At 30.8% G+C, this 16,243-nt stretch overlaps 1 protein-coding gene across 1 annotated transcript in view; it reads left to right on the top strand.

Moving 5' to 3' along the window:
- Window positions 1-15,609, top strand: part of LOC148278574 (cyclic nucleotide-gated channel alpha-3-like) — a gene marked incomplete at its 3' end in the record, with an annotated part of 169,032 nt that extends 153,423 nt beyond the window's left edge. Inside the window, exons 8-12 of the mRNA XM_088231187.1 lie at window positions 2,160-2,260; window positions 5,408-5,557; window positions 12,518-12,685; window positions 14,044-14,158; window positions 15,434-15,609. Coding sequence (XP_088087313.1) covers window positions 2,160-2,260; window positions 5,408-5,557; window positions 12,518-12,685; window positions 14,044-14,158; window positions 15,434-15,609 — 710 coding nt within the window. The remainder of the gene's footprint in view (window positions 1-2,159; window positions 2,261-5,407; window positions 5,558-12,517; window positions 12,686-14,043; window positions 14,159-15,433) is intronic.
- Between the last annotated feature and the right edge of the window lie 634 nt (window positions 15,610-16,243).

Here is a 16,243-nt window from a genome sequence, read left to right as displayed (position 1 = left end):
ACAAACTACGTCACGGAAGCTCTGGATGCAGGACATCAGGTAGACTGTTCATATAATGACTTCGCCAAGGCCTTTGATACTGTCGACCATGATGTCTTATTAAATAAGCTGTATGAGATCGGTTTCTCGGATGGTATGTTAAAATTAATGGCGAGCTACCTCCAAAACAGAAACCAATACGTCTCCTACGGTCTATTCGCGTCAGAGTGTTTCCATACTTTCTCGGGTGTCCCACAAGGCTCTAACCTGGGTCCATTGTTGTTCTCAATTTTCATTAATAATATTAAAAATGTAATTTTGAACTCGCGTTTTCTGTTGTTTGCGGATGACTTAAAACTGTTTTTAAAGGTGACAACTTCTGACGATTTTCGTCTTCTCCAAGCGGATATATCTAATATATCTGAATGGGGAAGGCGAAACAAACTTGGGTTTAATGTTTCCAAGTGTTCGGTCACGTCCTTCACTAGGGCCCAAAAAACTCTTTTTTTTCGCTACAAAATGAATGACCAGAATCTGATACGAACATCGAATGTTAAGGATCTGGGCGTTAGATTTGTGAGCACCCTGACATTTCATGAACACATAGAGACAATCAGTGGTGATGCATTGAAGATGTTAGGATTTGTTCTGCGTACTGCCAGGGTTTTCGAAAATACCCGCGTACTGAGAACTCTTTACAACTCCTTGGTGCGAAGTAGACTCGAGAGTGGCTCGATGATTTGGGGGCCACATGAACTGAAGTACTCTCTTATGATAGAGAAAATCCAAAAGAAGTTTCTGAGATATCTCTACATGAGAGAGTGCGGGTATTATCCTTGGCTCTACCCGACCGAGTTTCTCCAGGGTATGCTTGGCTACAACAGTTTAGAGACTAGAAGGAATGTGTATTTGACCACACATTTTTATCGATTGTTGCGCGGTATGATCGATAATTCTGAAATTATGATGAGCATTGGTTTGTATGTTCCTGATAATTACCTAAGACAGCGTCAGCATAGATTGTTTCATATTCCGATATTCAGGACCAACCTGCCTATGGTTATGCCTGTTGGAAGAGCTACCGCTATGTTGAACAACATCGCTCTGGATATTGATCTGTTCCATGTATCCGAAGGGGTTTTCCGGAGCAGGATTCTTCGACTCCTTTGACATGAGTCTCTTTCGTGTATTTTTTTTCCTTTTTTATAATATGTACGTATTGAATATATTTTTGTAATGTATATGTTATATTTAAAATAAATAAATTGAATTGAAAAATTGAATTGAAAAAATCGTCAGGAATTAAACTAACTTATGATTACACGCGTTGCTTTTTATATTATAAAATATTGTATGAAAGAGACAGAAAATGAAAGAAAGGGATAGAAAGAAGATAAAATGAATCATAACGGGAATATTTTTAAAAGAGGACTTGAAGTTAAATTTAATTGATTATTTATTATTAATTACTATATTGGAAAAACTTCACGTAAATTTAAAGTTAGAATCATTGAACATACAATATGTCTCAGTAATATTAATTTTTCAGAATTCACAAATCATTTTTTATCTGAAAGCCATGATTTAAATCATGAAACGGGGGTAGAAATTTTGCATGTCAATAAAAATTGTTTTCGTTCAGACAATTTAGAACGATTAGAAATTAGTTAAGCCATTAATCAAACACTTCAAATAATAAATAATCAATTAAATTTAATTTCGAGTCTTTTTTTAAAAATATTCCCGTTACGATTCATTTTATCGTCTTTCTCTCTTTTTTTTTCATTTTTCTGTCTCTTTCATACAATATTTTATAATATAAATAGCAACGCGTGTAATTAAAAGTTAGTTGAATTCCTGACGATGAGGTAGTAACCTCGGAACCGGTCGAAGTGTAACTCAAAATTAAAGTGGTTTATACAAATTTATAAACACATAAGTGTAAAATGTCACACCACAAATTGAAAAATGTTTTTAATAACAATAATATATTTATATATTACTCATATTTAAATACTGTTATAAATTTAATTAACAGTTTTGGAGCATACATTTTTTTTTAAATCACCGTTCGCCACTGTTATCTACGTAGTTTATAAACCACTTAAAATCTTCATCGACAGATGGCAAGAAACGCTTATAAAAAATATTTATTTTAATTTGTGATTTTTCTCCTGCAGGGTGGAGATCTTTCAAAATACTGAAGCGGGTTTCCTGTGTGAACTGGTTCTCAAACTGCGGCCCGTACTATTTTCCCCGGGGGATTATATTTGTAGAAAAGGTTTGAAAATTTGTTTTCTGTCATTTACATATTCCAGATCAATGTCCAGTTGCACCGAAAAACGTAAAGTATAACTTGATGTTTTTAATTGAAAGGCAAAACGAGGTCATTGTTTATTTTATTTCCGTGATATTGATGCCATGTTTTACGCTAAATTAGTCCAATAGAGTATAATTAATAAAATGTGTCTCCTTGTTTCATAAATTGTAAAAAAAATATGGGGTCACAGCGCAATGCAATGATTTCTGTAATTAGTTCATTTTTGTATGTTCGAGAATTGAGTTTTCAAATTTAAATGTAGATATTTTTGTTAACATTTTTCTGTGATTTTATGTAAAAACATATTGAACATTAAACGGAAACCTACTTTATTCAGTATAAGAAGCCGGTACCCCACAATAAAAGGATTTTAATCTTCCTTTTTTCTCTCCTGTAAAATTCATTATTTGTTAATGCGCCTGGTTTTGTCGTGTACCCTTCAATTGTAAAAATATGACAAAATTTAAAACTCTTCTGTAATTAAAACCTGCAAAATGTGTTTTCATCAATGTAATCAAATTAATATAGACATGTGTTTAATGCTTCTTTTATTTTTTTTAATTTTATTTTCTTTTATTTAGGAAATATACAGTACAGTTACAAAGTTTTATATTTTACACAGTTGGACTTAACTCTAATGGACCAGCGAAGTTTCCATATTATAAAGTTATTATATGTAAGGTTATTAATTTAAGTACAAAAAAGAGAAGGAAAAAAAACATAAATAGAAGTTGCTCAAAAATTAAAATTAAAGTAAAAAAATTAAGAAAATTTGTAAAACTAATTAAAAGTTAAGAATTAAAATAATGAACGAAAAACATGCTCAGATGTAAAAATAAAATAAAATGATAAAAACATTTTTTAAAAAGGAAAAACATAAATATACACATACATATTTTAAGGGATTCAAAGAAACGATGAGACGAATCTTTAAAGAATTTTTAAATAAGAAAATAAATTTTAGTCAATTTAAAAACATTTTCAAAATTAATGACACATAGTAAGAGCAGAAATATATTGACTGTATATACATATACAATATAAGTAATTAAAAGTAGTTTAAAAGTAGAAAAACATGTCAATGCAGTAGAGAAAAGAGAAAGAATAACAAAACATTACAATAACTATAAATAAATAATAAAAATAATTTAATTTATTGATAATATTTTTATATGTACAAAGGCTTAATCCCAATGATGAGGTGAATTTAAAAAAAACTGGTACTACGCAGAGTTGCTAATGCTATTATTTAACTTTGGAAGAATTGGAAACAATCTTTAATTACAATTCGGAAAAGTTTGAGCCTGACAAAGGAAGGAAATACAATTAAAAACTTGTAAAATTGTATTATTGAAGTTTGTTATCTTCCTATTGTACTTTTATTCATTTTCTTTCTGGAAAAGATTTTTTGTTTGAAAACTTTAGTCTCAACTCTTTCTGCCTAGCCTTTATACATTTGCGTATGTCCTCAAAAGAACATAAACGGTTTTAATTCATTTATCTTTCGGTGACATTTATAATTTTTTTTTTAATGAATTGAACGGATTTTTTAATAAGGTAATAATTTGATATCGCTCCTAAGATGAAAACGACTTAACTCAAAAAAGCTAAAAATGAGTTAAGATCATAAAACTACTTCAATAAACATTATCCATCTTTCTGAATAGGAAAATACCGTTGCATCGGTCTTTTTACTACTCAGATTTCAGTTTCCGTGTCACTACAGAAGCGACGCAATTAGTGCAGTGTTTACATTGCCGTGTGAAGGACGCAACGCAGACGAACATATAGTAACCGAAAGCCGCTTAGTCAATTTTATTCCGATACAAATGGCATGTTTACTTTATTTCTTTAAATATCAAAACGACCATTTTAGCTTTGTGATTTTTTCGTTCCGACTTACCGATAATCTTAGTGACTTATTTAATTTATTGTCATTTTATTATTTAAATTATCGATAATCTTATTGACTTGTTTACATTTATGTCATTTCGTAAATAAATAAAGACATGTGTTTGGTGACCTTATCTGACCTAATAAAAATTAAGTCATTATCTTATTTACCAAAGTGTTTTTGTTTGTTTTATTTTCAATCTTATAATGACTCATTAAATAAATGTCTTGTTAAAACTTATAATAACTTTTCAACAATACTTTGAGTTTGTCCAAATTTTTGTAGACAAGAAATGGATTAAACTCCCTCGGGAGCTGTTTATATTTACATATTACAACAGAGATGAAGAACATTTAAGAAAATGTAATAGAGAAGTCTAGGCATCTACAGGGCTTATGACCTGTCAATGGCTGGTTTAAGTGGCCACTTTACACACTGTGTAACATTCACCATTCTGCCTATATTAAAAAAAAAGAGAAATACTGGAGTTCTTATCATATACTCAAATATTTAAATTTTCAGATCATTTCCAAAAAGTCGTATTTACGAACTTGTGCTGGAAAAATGGAAATCGAGTTGTGGTAGAGTGGGATTCGAACCTGGGACCTTTGGCCCATGATTCCACAATACTACCACGGGACCACAACCCGGATTTGAACATCTATATTCCTTCAATTCTTTCATATGTTGATGTTTGTGAAGTTAAAGAGCTGAAACCTTAATTTATGCGGGTGAGATTCATCTAATTGAATTATTTCACCTACATGCTTGGCAACGCTTGAAAATCTGATTTTTTCAATTTCTATACTTCTTCATGAACCAGGTGGATTTATCAACAATATTTTGAGTTTGTTAAATTTTTTGTAGACAAGATTGAGAGCCATTGACGGTCATCAGCCCTTTAGATGCCTAGACTTCTATATTACCATCTCTTAAATGTTCTTCATCTCTGCTGTTATTAAAATAATTTATTTTTATTACACTTTTTTTCATAGATTCATAGTTTAAAGCCTTCGGTATAATTTTTAAATATGTACATGTGAAAGTTATGCATGTTAAATATAAAATGAATATGTGAAATATGAAAGTTTGAAATATGAACATGTGAAATATGAACATGTGAAATATGAACATGTGAAATATGAACATGTGAAATATGAACATGTGAAATATGAACATGTGAAATATGAATATGTGAAATATAAACATTTCAGGTGAAGTCGGCAAGGAGATGTACATAGTGAACAGGGGTCGACTTCAGGTGGTGGCGGACAACGGCAAAACGGTACTCGCGACACTTAAGGCTGGTTCATATTTCGGGGAAATATCGATATTAAACATGGGAACAGCAGGTAAACTACTCGGTAAATATCAACTACAAGACGCCACGCCAAAATGAGTAAAGATAATTTCACTCAATTATTCAACTAAAATAATTCTTTCTTTCATTTCACTAATTTTCTAAGTACTGCAAGACCCCTCTCTCAATCTCTTATTTTTTCTTTCTAACGGAATGCCACTTTATTTTGTAATAATTGCGAATTTCGTCGGATGTATCAGTCTATTTTTCATATTTTTACTTAGAAAAATTCATACATGTGAAATTTAAAACTCAATTCAAAATTTGTTAGGTACAGATTTTAATGGGTGCGTAAATTTTCACGTCACTGTTGTTTATTTATTTATTTATTACTTCACGTTTTATATAAAACTTTTTTTTAAAATATGAATACCTCACTGGGAACAACCCGTGTCGAGGCATTCATTTACATGATTTAATATATTATACTTATAGTGTCTAAAAAATATATATAAAATACATATAAAATATTACATATTCACATTTAAATCCACACAGATATATATACATATATAATAGTAAGAGAGAGAAAAAAAAAAGAAAGAAAAAGAAAACAACATTATATTATTAGTACAGCTCACACATTTAACTACTGTGCAGACATTAGGTCAAGTAACAAGCTACTGTCAGCTCCCGGTGGCCCAACATCCGCACAAATGCCAAATATATGAGTATATGACATATATTCATAGAGACACTGTGTGGATAAAAATACAAAACATGAAATACAAAAATAATTACACATAAACAACTGTAAACTACTGCTTTGGTGGGGTGACCATCTCAAGACAGTTCTCGGGACCCAAATCAAGTAGCCATTTTTTTACAAATAGTTTAAATTGCTCATGATTTTTATCTGCTTTTGTGGCCAATGGTATATTGTTATATATCCTTGGTCCAAGGTATATTTGACTCCTTTGACCAAATGATGTTGTCATTTAAGGTGCCATGTAAGGCTGTTTTCTTTTAAGACGCGTTTCATAGCTAGTATTGTAAATTTTATTTATTTTATTTTATGTATCGTATTTTTTGGGTCATTCCGTGTATGTTGGATTCTTTCCGACGATTTGGCTACCGTTGCTGGTGCTATCTTCAGGGTAAACTATCACATTAACTACTGTAGCAGAATATTATTTTTATCAAACCAAGAAAATTTGAAAAAACTAACCATATTACGAAACAAAGCCTTAAGAATTATTTTGAAAAAAAGATACACAAGTATATCAGATATAAGCAAAGAATATTCTTCAATGCGATGATATTAAAAACATTTAATTTTGGTAGTAAAAATTCTTGATGGAAGTTCATTGTAATTTATTATAAAAATAAAAAACGAGTGATACTTTTATCCTCTTTGTTAATGATCCTTAAGACCAAAATAATTTAATTTAATTTACTATCTTATAATTTTGAATTTTCTATACTTACCTCTGTTTTGAATAAATACATTAAATTTCTTGATAAAGATAGCAGTCTCGAAGATGTCGCGAAAGCGATGACACCGGTCACTGGATATTCCTAATTTGTATTTTATTTCTATAATAAATTACGATGACATTTGTTATGAGTTCTAAAAAAATACAGAATTTTAGGAATAAAATTATCAAAGCTAACATGAACAATGATCACAATGCCAGAGGAAGGGTAAAAATCAGACTCCAATTTTAAAAAAGGCAAAGTCATAAAATTCAATTTTATATAAGGCAGAAAAAAAATATTATAAGGAAAAAAAAATGTACGAAGAAAAAAATCGTAAAAATTCTAACTGAAGGTAAAAAAATATGTGCTAAACCACTTATAAATTTAAAATATGTATGTACATTGTTATTATTAGAGCACAAATAAAAATTTGTTTATGTGTGTCCTACTTCAAGATTTAAAATAAAAGAAAAATCAAATTTCGTGTAAATAAAATGTGTTTATTGATTAGTAATTTTACCGTGTCGCAGTCGGCAGTAGGTACGTTCATTCGAGTCATTTTTGTCATGTGTACCGCCGGAGCCATGTTGAGTTTTATTTAAGCTCGTCATTTTTGGCCATGTTATTTCGGTGTTATATGAACACAAATATATTATTTTTTCTACATAATACCATGTTTACCAGGAAGATGGCTCCTGCAATGTTAGCAAAAACGTCGAATCCAATCTTCACAAGATTATCCGAAAAAGACGATACATTTTTTGGGTATATTATCATTTTTATTCTGTTTTTGTACATGATTGTTAACAGTAGAAGCATAAACAAAAAGTAATACGCCTGTCTCTATGTGAGTTTTCTGCCAATAACTTCTTTGAAATAAAATGTTGATTATTAATAGAAAATATTCTATTAAATAAACAAATAAATTATTTAAATAGAGCAGGTTTGTGGTTTGACATTTAATCTAGACACTGAAAAATATGATATTACAATAAATTACTCATATTGTATCAGTTTATATTTACACTTTTGCTCATTTGAAACTTTGAACGATGAACATGTTGTTTCACAATAAAATTAGGTACTCGCCTAACTAAGACTGGAGTGTATTTAATGCGAATTTTAATTTTTTTATTCACTACAGTACAATCGTCAAAGTATTCACTAAAGATATTTTATTCGTGTTTTTTTTTATCTGGTATAAAAGAATTGCAATTAATTTCCTAATATAAGTTTTAGATAAAGTTCCGAGATATCTATTGTCTAAAAAAAAATGTCATTTGAAAAATTTCACAAGTATTAATTTGTCTAACAAAAAAAAACTGAAGCAGATACGTTTGACGAAAGTTAGTTTTGTCCTGTCATTTCTCGCTTCAAAAGTGTCCTTTTCTTCCAATCAAACATTATACTAATGAATTTTCCAAACACTAAAATATTTCTTTCCAAATTTTAGAACCCTTAGTCATAAATATTATCTTACAATGCGTATTTACAATTTTCAAAAACATGAATAAATGTATTCTGTGAAAGTCGTTTTTAGTAACATTTAATCTTTTCATTTATGTTTAATGCTGCCTGAATTTTATTCGACAAATGGCGAAACTATTTATTATCAAAGAAATTAAATTTGCCTGCCAATTAAAGTTCTTCTTTTAATTAGAGGCCAGCGAGCACGCGTGAGTTAGGCATTTTATACGATGCATGAAAGCACATTTTTCACTAGTAGATGTATCAAAGTATCCCAAGTGACGCCACATCCGTCTAGCTCCAGTGTTTATTTGAGATTTCATTTTTAAAGATTATATTTGCGTTGGATAAAAAATAATTATTCACTCGGTTAAGTCCAATTATTTTAAATGAAAATCTTGGGTTGCAAATCTGAAATCTGCGAAACTCTCTCTCTAAAACGAATTATTTAATAAATCTATTGTAAAGGGTATTTTTAAAAAGGTTTTCACGGATACATTTACAAAATTGGTTAAATTGGCATTGTTTGATATCTGAGCAGCTTCAAACTATTGTTTGGCTAATGTAGGTAACGAAAACTAAGCCCCGCTTTCAAAAATCCAACTTTTCTGGCGACTCCCTTGTCTTGACGCAAGCTCTGAGTAGCAATCTATTGAGACTGTGGCAACTGTGATAACCCCTTTAATTTTAAAATATTTTTTCTTCTTTTAATTGATCTTAACTTTGGCTTTTTATATTAAAAGCTTGCATTGAACCTTGGCGTGTCATCTTTGTGCATGATATTTTACCAACCCTACCTTTTAAGATCTTTACTTATATTTTTTGTACTGTCGTTTACTTTCTCCAGAGTTTTTAATATTAAGTATTGTGTGAAAATATCACCATAATATTTATATCTATAATTGAGGGCCGTTTTTTAAAAACACAACATTCACCCCATTTGGCGGTTTGGGTTTAAAAAAAATAAAAAGCCAGTATCAAGACGCATTGATTACCTGAACAAAATACTCACCAAAACACACTGGCTTAAAAAGAACATCAGAAACTTGTCATTTTTCAAAACTCGAAATTTCATCGCGCATCCCTAATTTCAATATTTATTATTGGGTACTAATAAAATATAAAAGCAAATTATAAACTTAAAATAAATTAGGTTTAGTTGTAAGGCGTAATTTTGTAAAACAAAGGTTTATCACGCGATTTGATGCGAATCACAGAAAGCCCTCTTCTGAAAAATTGCATTTAAAACAAATGCCGAATTTTTAAAAAACGGCCCTCAATTTATAAAAACGCATTAGCCTAATAATTGTATTTAAAAAAAGTACGTTTTACGCGTACCTACGTATATTTACCCTAACAAAGGCGGTCTATTGAAAAAAAAAATTTTAGAATCATAAAGGTACATTAACAATAACGATTGTGATTTTTTTTATTTGCGTCATAAAATTAAAATAATGTGTTAGTTTTTTGCATTGTACGTAATGCAATTGGCGCTTCTTTGGGACAATGCTTAATACGCTTGCTTAAGCCACAAAAGTTCCAGAACTTGGTTTCAACTCCCAGAGATATCACCGAATAAAATGTGATTTTTCTCCAGCCTGTTTTTTTTGTAAATACCACTGTGATATTGTTTTGTTGTATTAAATAGAACACAATGGCAAATAGAAAAAATACTATTTTCAAGTAAGCTGTGTAATAAAAGGCATAGCAATAATGAAAATAAAAATATATTAATGATTCCTCGCTGATTATTTTTGTAAAATACGATTTCTTGAACTTATTAGAATCATTTCATTTGGATTTAATCTTAAACTGAATAAATTAGATTAATTTTATTGTTAGATTTGTTACTCTGTATTTTGCGAATATAAATGCATAAAAAAAACAACAGTTAACAATCGAAATTTCCTATTAATATACATTACTTTTGTGAGTTTATATTTAAAAATGTGACCGTATCGATAGTTTTTTTTAAATCCTGCACATGTATTTTGTAATTACATTATTATTTGAAATATAAAGAATATGTTATTTGATATGAAAGTAGTAAAAAAATATGTCAATTATAATTAACCAAAAATCTTGTCTTACACAAAAAACTTTTCTTTAAAAATCGCGCTTATTTAGTGAAATGGAAAACATCCCTTGTGATTCAAAAAGTAAATTCGTTTTTTATGATAAGTTCCTTTTTAAACTTTTAAATCAAAAGTATTTGACTTAATTCTTTATATCTCAAAGTGATCCTCTTTTTTAAATTTAAGAAAAGTAGTTGTGAATAAGTAATTTAAGTATTCTTTTAAGGAATGAATTGATTTATAATTTAGGTACGCTATAATCCCCTGTAAAAATAAAACCAACTTATTTCTAAGCGGTGTATAGATGATCCTTGTATTAAATACTGGAGTGCTTTTTGTTAGTTGTCCTGTAAAAATAGAGATAGTTTTGTTTTTATAAATTGTAGTATTATTGATTACAATTTATATTTACAAAACTAAAAAGTTAGTAAAAAAAAATGTCTGCAAGCACTTCGCATCATTATTATTTCCGTATCCGAACATAATGGTGCATAGAGAACTGCATTAATACTCCAATCACAGCGTATCAGCGATCTTTTGAGCACGGCGGCCCGTGTCCTTAAAAATTTGAATTTAGACTAATTTTCAAAGATTTATATTTATTGCAACTTAGAAGGAATAGGGAATTCTAGGCATTTACAGGGATTGTGACCGTTATTTGCTAGATCGAATTACAATGAAAAGAAATATCTTGATTGTTAAAAGTTGCCAACAAATTAATGTTCTACTAAATTTTGTATCGACTTGTTAAAATTGGCAAAATTTTGTATTTCAAACGAAATACTCCGGAACCTTTTTTTTACACGTTCCATGCTGTTTAAAAAAAAAGGACAAAGTTGAATACGTTTCTTTCTATAAAAATCCATTTATGATTTCAAAACAATAAAAATCATTATTTCGCCTGAGTTTAAAAAATGAAAACATTTATTTATTTATTTATGTCAACTAACAACAATGAAAAGTAATATTAAAAATACAGAATTATGCAACTAAAAAAAGTTACTGCTTATTTTTCGTCAATTACATGTTAACACTAATCATTATCATCGTTCCCTTTCCGCACCTAATGGTGAATAAGGCACTGCATTCGTACACCGATCGCAGCGTATCTTGATTATTTGTGTTACATGAAGGTACGACGATCAGTCTTACGCTCCAGGTACCAGTCTAGGGACTATGAAATATTCTAGAGTGAAAACATTCTTTTAAATAAATATTTAATATCAGCCATGTCGGGAATCGAACCCGAGATCTCTTGCATGGTAGGCAAACGCGCTGACCACTACACCACGAGGCAGACACTAATAAAATACATATTTTAATGAAATTAACAATATGAATGTTTAAAATTAAATTAATCTAAAAAAATTTTTTTGAGATTTTGAGTTTGTCCAAATTTTCGTAGACAAGGACTGGATTCAACTCCTTGGGGAGATGTTAATATTAACATATTACAACAGAGTTAGAACAATTTAGAGAAGGTAATATAGACGTCTAGGCGTCTACAAAGCTTATGACCTGCCATTGGCTGGTTTAAGAGCCACTTTACACACTGTGTAACACTCACCATTCTGCCAATATTTAATCATCTACATTCCTTCAATTCTTTCATCTGTTGATATTTGTGAAGTAAAAGATCTGAAACGTTTGTTTATGCGGGTGAGATTCATCTAATTGAATTATTTCACCTACATACTAGGCAACGTCTGTTTTATTTTATGTAAAGTGGCCACTTAAATCAGCCAGTAATAAGCTTTGTAGATGGCTAGACTTCTATATTACCTTCTCTAAAATGTTCTTCATCTCTGTGGTAATACGTTAATAATAAAATATGCATTTAATTAAACTAGCAATGTAAATTATCAAAATTAAATCAGAGATGTTAGGTTAGGTTACCGTTCGATTAAATAGACGATTTCACATTGACTGCAGTCTCTATACATCAATATTGAATGCTCCTCACATAAAGTATTGATTTCATTCGCTCGATGCTATGATTCCAGGAAATCGAAGAACGGCTTCGGTAAGATCTGTCGGGTATTCGGATCTCTTCGTGCTGAGTAAGAAGGACATGTGGGATGTTCTGAAGGAATATCCAGCAGCGAGGGTGAGGTTAGAGGCTATAGCTGTCAAAAGACTTGAGAAATATAAAAAAGCGCCACTGGAAAAAGGTAAGAAAAATTCCAATAAATCAGATACATTTTAAAGTATTTTGTAGTGTACTTAATATTGTATTAAAAAAAATATATTTTAGTTTTTTTATTGTATTTATTTAATGCACAAAACACACAATTTTACATAGACACAATTATATGTTTTTTATGTCCCGGCTTGTTAGAAAATTCCGTGTTAAGTCGGGACTCCTAGATATATAAATAAATAAATCAAAAATATTTCATTACATATTAAAACAATATACAAGTAATAAAATAAATAAAGCAACTTTGTTTTTAACCACTAATTTTTATTTTTCGCCGACCGGTTTCAAAGCAAACAAGCTTCTTTGTCAAGGTTTAGTTGTAAAAAGAACACGTAAGTCAAATAACACTATTAAGGGTAATAATTATCAATGTACTTTATTGCGCAAGATAAATTTATTGGTTCTCAGCTACAAAAAAAAATTCTCTAAAAAGAACCTTTTCAAACATAAATAATATTTTAAATTTGAAAACATTTTGGAGAAGGGAATATGGAAGTCTAATCATTTCCAGGATTTATATATTGTTAATGGCTTATTTTAGTATCCACATTACACACTGCATAGTATTCACCATTCTACCTATGTTTGAACATCCACGTTTCGCCAAAAACTGTTACGATCTTACTCGCAATGCAAAATCACATTTTTAACCTGTCCGTGTCTGTAATGTATCCGGCGTTGCAAATTGTACTTAATTAATTAATATCTCGGCAACCACTATGAATATTAACACTATTTTTTGTAATCTTTAAATAAATCTTAACATATAAGAAAAAAACATGTAACATATTTAGGTAAGTTAGATCATTTTTAATTTAATATTTTGTCCATTAGGATCTCCGAAAATGACAAAATATAGAGTACCCCGAGACAAATATATAAAACATTCACTTGAGAGAAAGAGATCTAATTAGATCACTTAACCTTTCCCTCACCAAGCATCCAAAAATTACACATGATCCGAACGGGGGGACCAAACGACCCCAGCGCCTACTTGTATATGGCATCAGGAGAATAAAACGTTGGAAGTGTTTATGACCGTGCAATAATTTATTCATGTTTTCGCGTACACATATTTTACTCATTCGTGTATTTTATTCATTTTTGTTAGTTTGCCGAATGCTCATGTACATAAAGTGAAATTGACCAAATCGGTATATGGGGGATTCGAATTCCCCCCTTCGGTCCGGCTGGATTAACAAGACACACATAATTTTAATAAGATAAAAAGATACAGCGGTTATCAGGCGATCATTTCCTAACCTCAGGTCACACTGTGACTCGAGGGAGATTTTTCACACAGTGTTTAATGTTAATATAATGTTTCAGTTGCGATGGGTCGCTGTCAATCGACTCCAGGCCTTGTGGAGTCTCTTGGAAGAGTACCACTCGAAGAAATGCTTGTCGCTTCATGTCCGCCTTACCGGGAACATTCACTATTCAGGTAGGAAAACCATTGAAATCAATCACTTCTCCTATTTTACTTGATGAGAAAAGCATTATTTACCTTGCTTACATACTTAGAACTTGTAAAAATATATTACGCAATAACTCAATCGGTTTTGGAATATGCGATAATTGGATGGGGATGTGCAAACGACACCGATCAAGCAAATAATAACTGCACAAAAAGCTTTAATAAAAATTATCCTTAGAGTCCCAATCAGAACTACCTTCCTCGGTATATTTGAAAATCTTAATGTAAAATCTATAAAACAACTTTATGTTAAAAGCTTTGTTACTATACGCACGTAAACATTATTCTCCACCTTCCGTTACAAATACAAGATTTTCTAAATACTCCACCCCGATGCTGCAAAAAATAAAAAAATTAATACAACCTTCGGTCAAAGAGGATTGGCCTACTACTCGGTTAAAGTGTACAATCTACTTTCATTATCCATAAGGACAATTAGTAAGTTCTCACAATATAAAATTGCTATTAAGAAATGGATAGTGGATACGTTCGTATATTTCGGAACATATCTTACTGTACATTCGTATATTTCGGAACATGTCTTATTGTACGTTCGTATATTTCGGAACATGTCTTATTGAATGTTCGTATATTTCGGAACATATCTTTATTTTATTTTATTTTATTTTATTTTATTTGGGATTTATACAGCTATTACATAAAAAAAATAATTAGAAAAATCTTAACAATACTAAAGCTAATTAAAAAAATCTACTGTAAATGTAATGACACATAATATATAAGAAAAGAAGTTTAGTAATTGTATTTGTGTGACGTTTGTATTCATGTGTATGTGAATGTGTGTATGCGTGAATGAATGTGGGAGAGGATACATGTGCGTGTGGGAATGAACGAGGGAGAGGGTGCGTGTGTGTGTTTATCTTATCTTATTGTACATTCATATATTTTGGAACATGTCTTATTGTACGTTCGTATATTTCTGAACATATCTTATTGTACGTTCGTATATTTCGGAACATATCGTATTGTACGTTCGTATATTTCGGAACATATCTTATTGTACGTTCATATTTTTCGGAACATATTTTATTGTACGTTCGTATATTTCGGAACATATCTTACTATAGTTTTTTATGTTCGGTTGATTGATTAACTATATCCATAAGTATTATATACGCTTCGATTGGTTAAAATTAAATAATAAGTAATTGTTTTTTCCCGTAAAACTGCTGTATTTTCCCTTTAAAATTGATGTTTCACGCCTTGCAGCGCCGCGCGCAGCCCGTCGTGCCGGCCCACGCTCGCGCCGCTGGCGTGCCCGCTGGCGTGCCCGGCCGCGCCCGCGCCCGGCGCGCGCTCGCCCGCCTCGCCGCTGTCCGCCGCATCCAGCGCGCGCTCCTCGGGCGGCCGCTCCCGCGCGCCCTCCCACCACAGCGCGGGACACCCGCCCAGACCCGGTGAGGGAATGTATAGGAAATGTAGGTCGCCCATATTACACTCCGTTTTGATGTTGTAAAGACACCATAGGTGCCCGATCGCTGTTAAGGTATTTTGTACACATTTTCATCACCATCATCATCATTACCTTTCCGCACCTAATGGTGCATAGGACACTACACAGACTTTCTAAATGCGTATAATTAGTATCTAGTTTTTAAAAAATAAATAAAATTGAACTGAATTCAAAAAAATTCGGAAATACTAAAAATACTCCTTAGTAAAAAGAAATGTTTAGATCTGATATTTCCTTTTTTTAACAGTAGATGTCGCTAGTTTTTTTTACGAACTTTTATTGTCTATGGCAAACTAACACGCATAGGAATGTAATTTACATTTTTAAAATTTTATTAATAATAAAATTGTACATACCTTACATACATACATTGTAAATTTTTAAAATACCTAGATTATAAAAAAAATAAAACGCTTTGCATTTACAGCCAATCGGTTAAACAAAATGGATTTTTTTACCTTTGAAAATAGATGCACTGTATCTGAATTATGCTATTTATATAAATTATTAAATAATAAAGTAGACTCTTTTAACCTACTCTCCAAAATTATACTTTATATCCCATTTCGCGTGACTAG

Source organism: Micrasema longulum, unplaced genomic scaffold, assembly GCF_059751315.1.
Source record: "Micrasema longulum isolate JH-2025_06_02 unplaced genomic scaffold, ASM5975131v1 h1tg000859l, whole genome shotgun sequence".
NCBI classification, from domain to species: domain Eukaryota; kingdom Metazoa; phylum Arthropoda; class Insecta; order Trichoptera; family Brachycentridae; genus Micrasema; species Micrasema longulum.
Note: the sequence above shows the minus strand (reverse complement) of the source record. Positions and strands in the feature narration are given on the sequence as shown.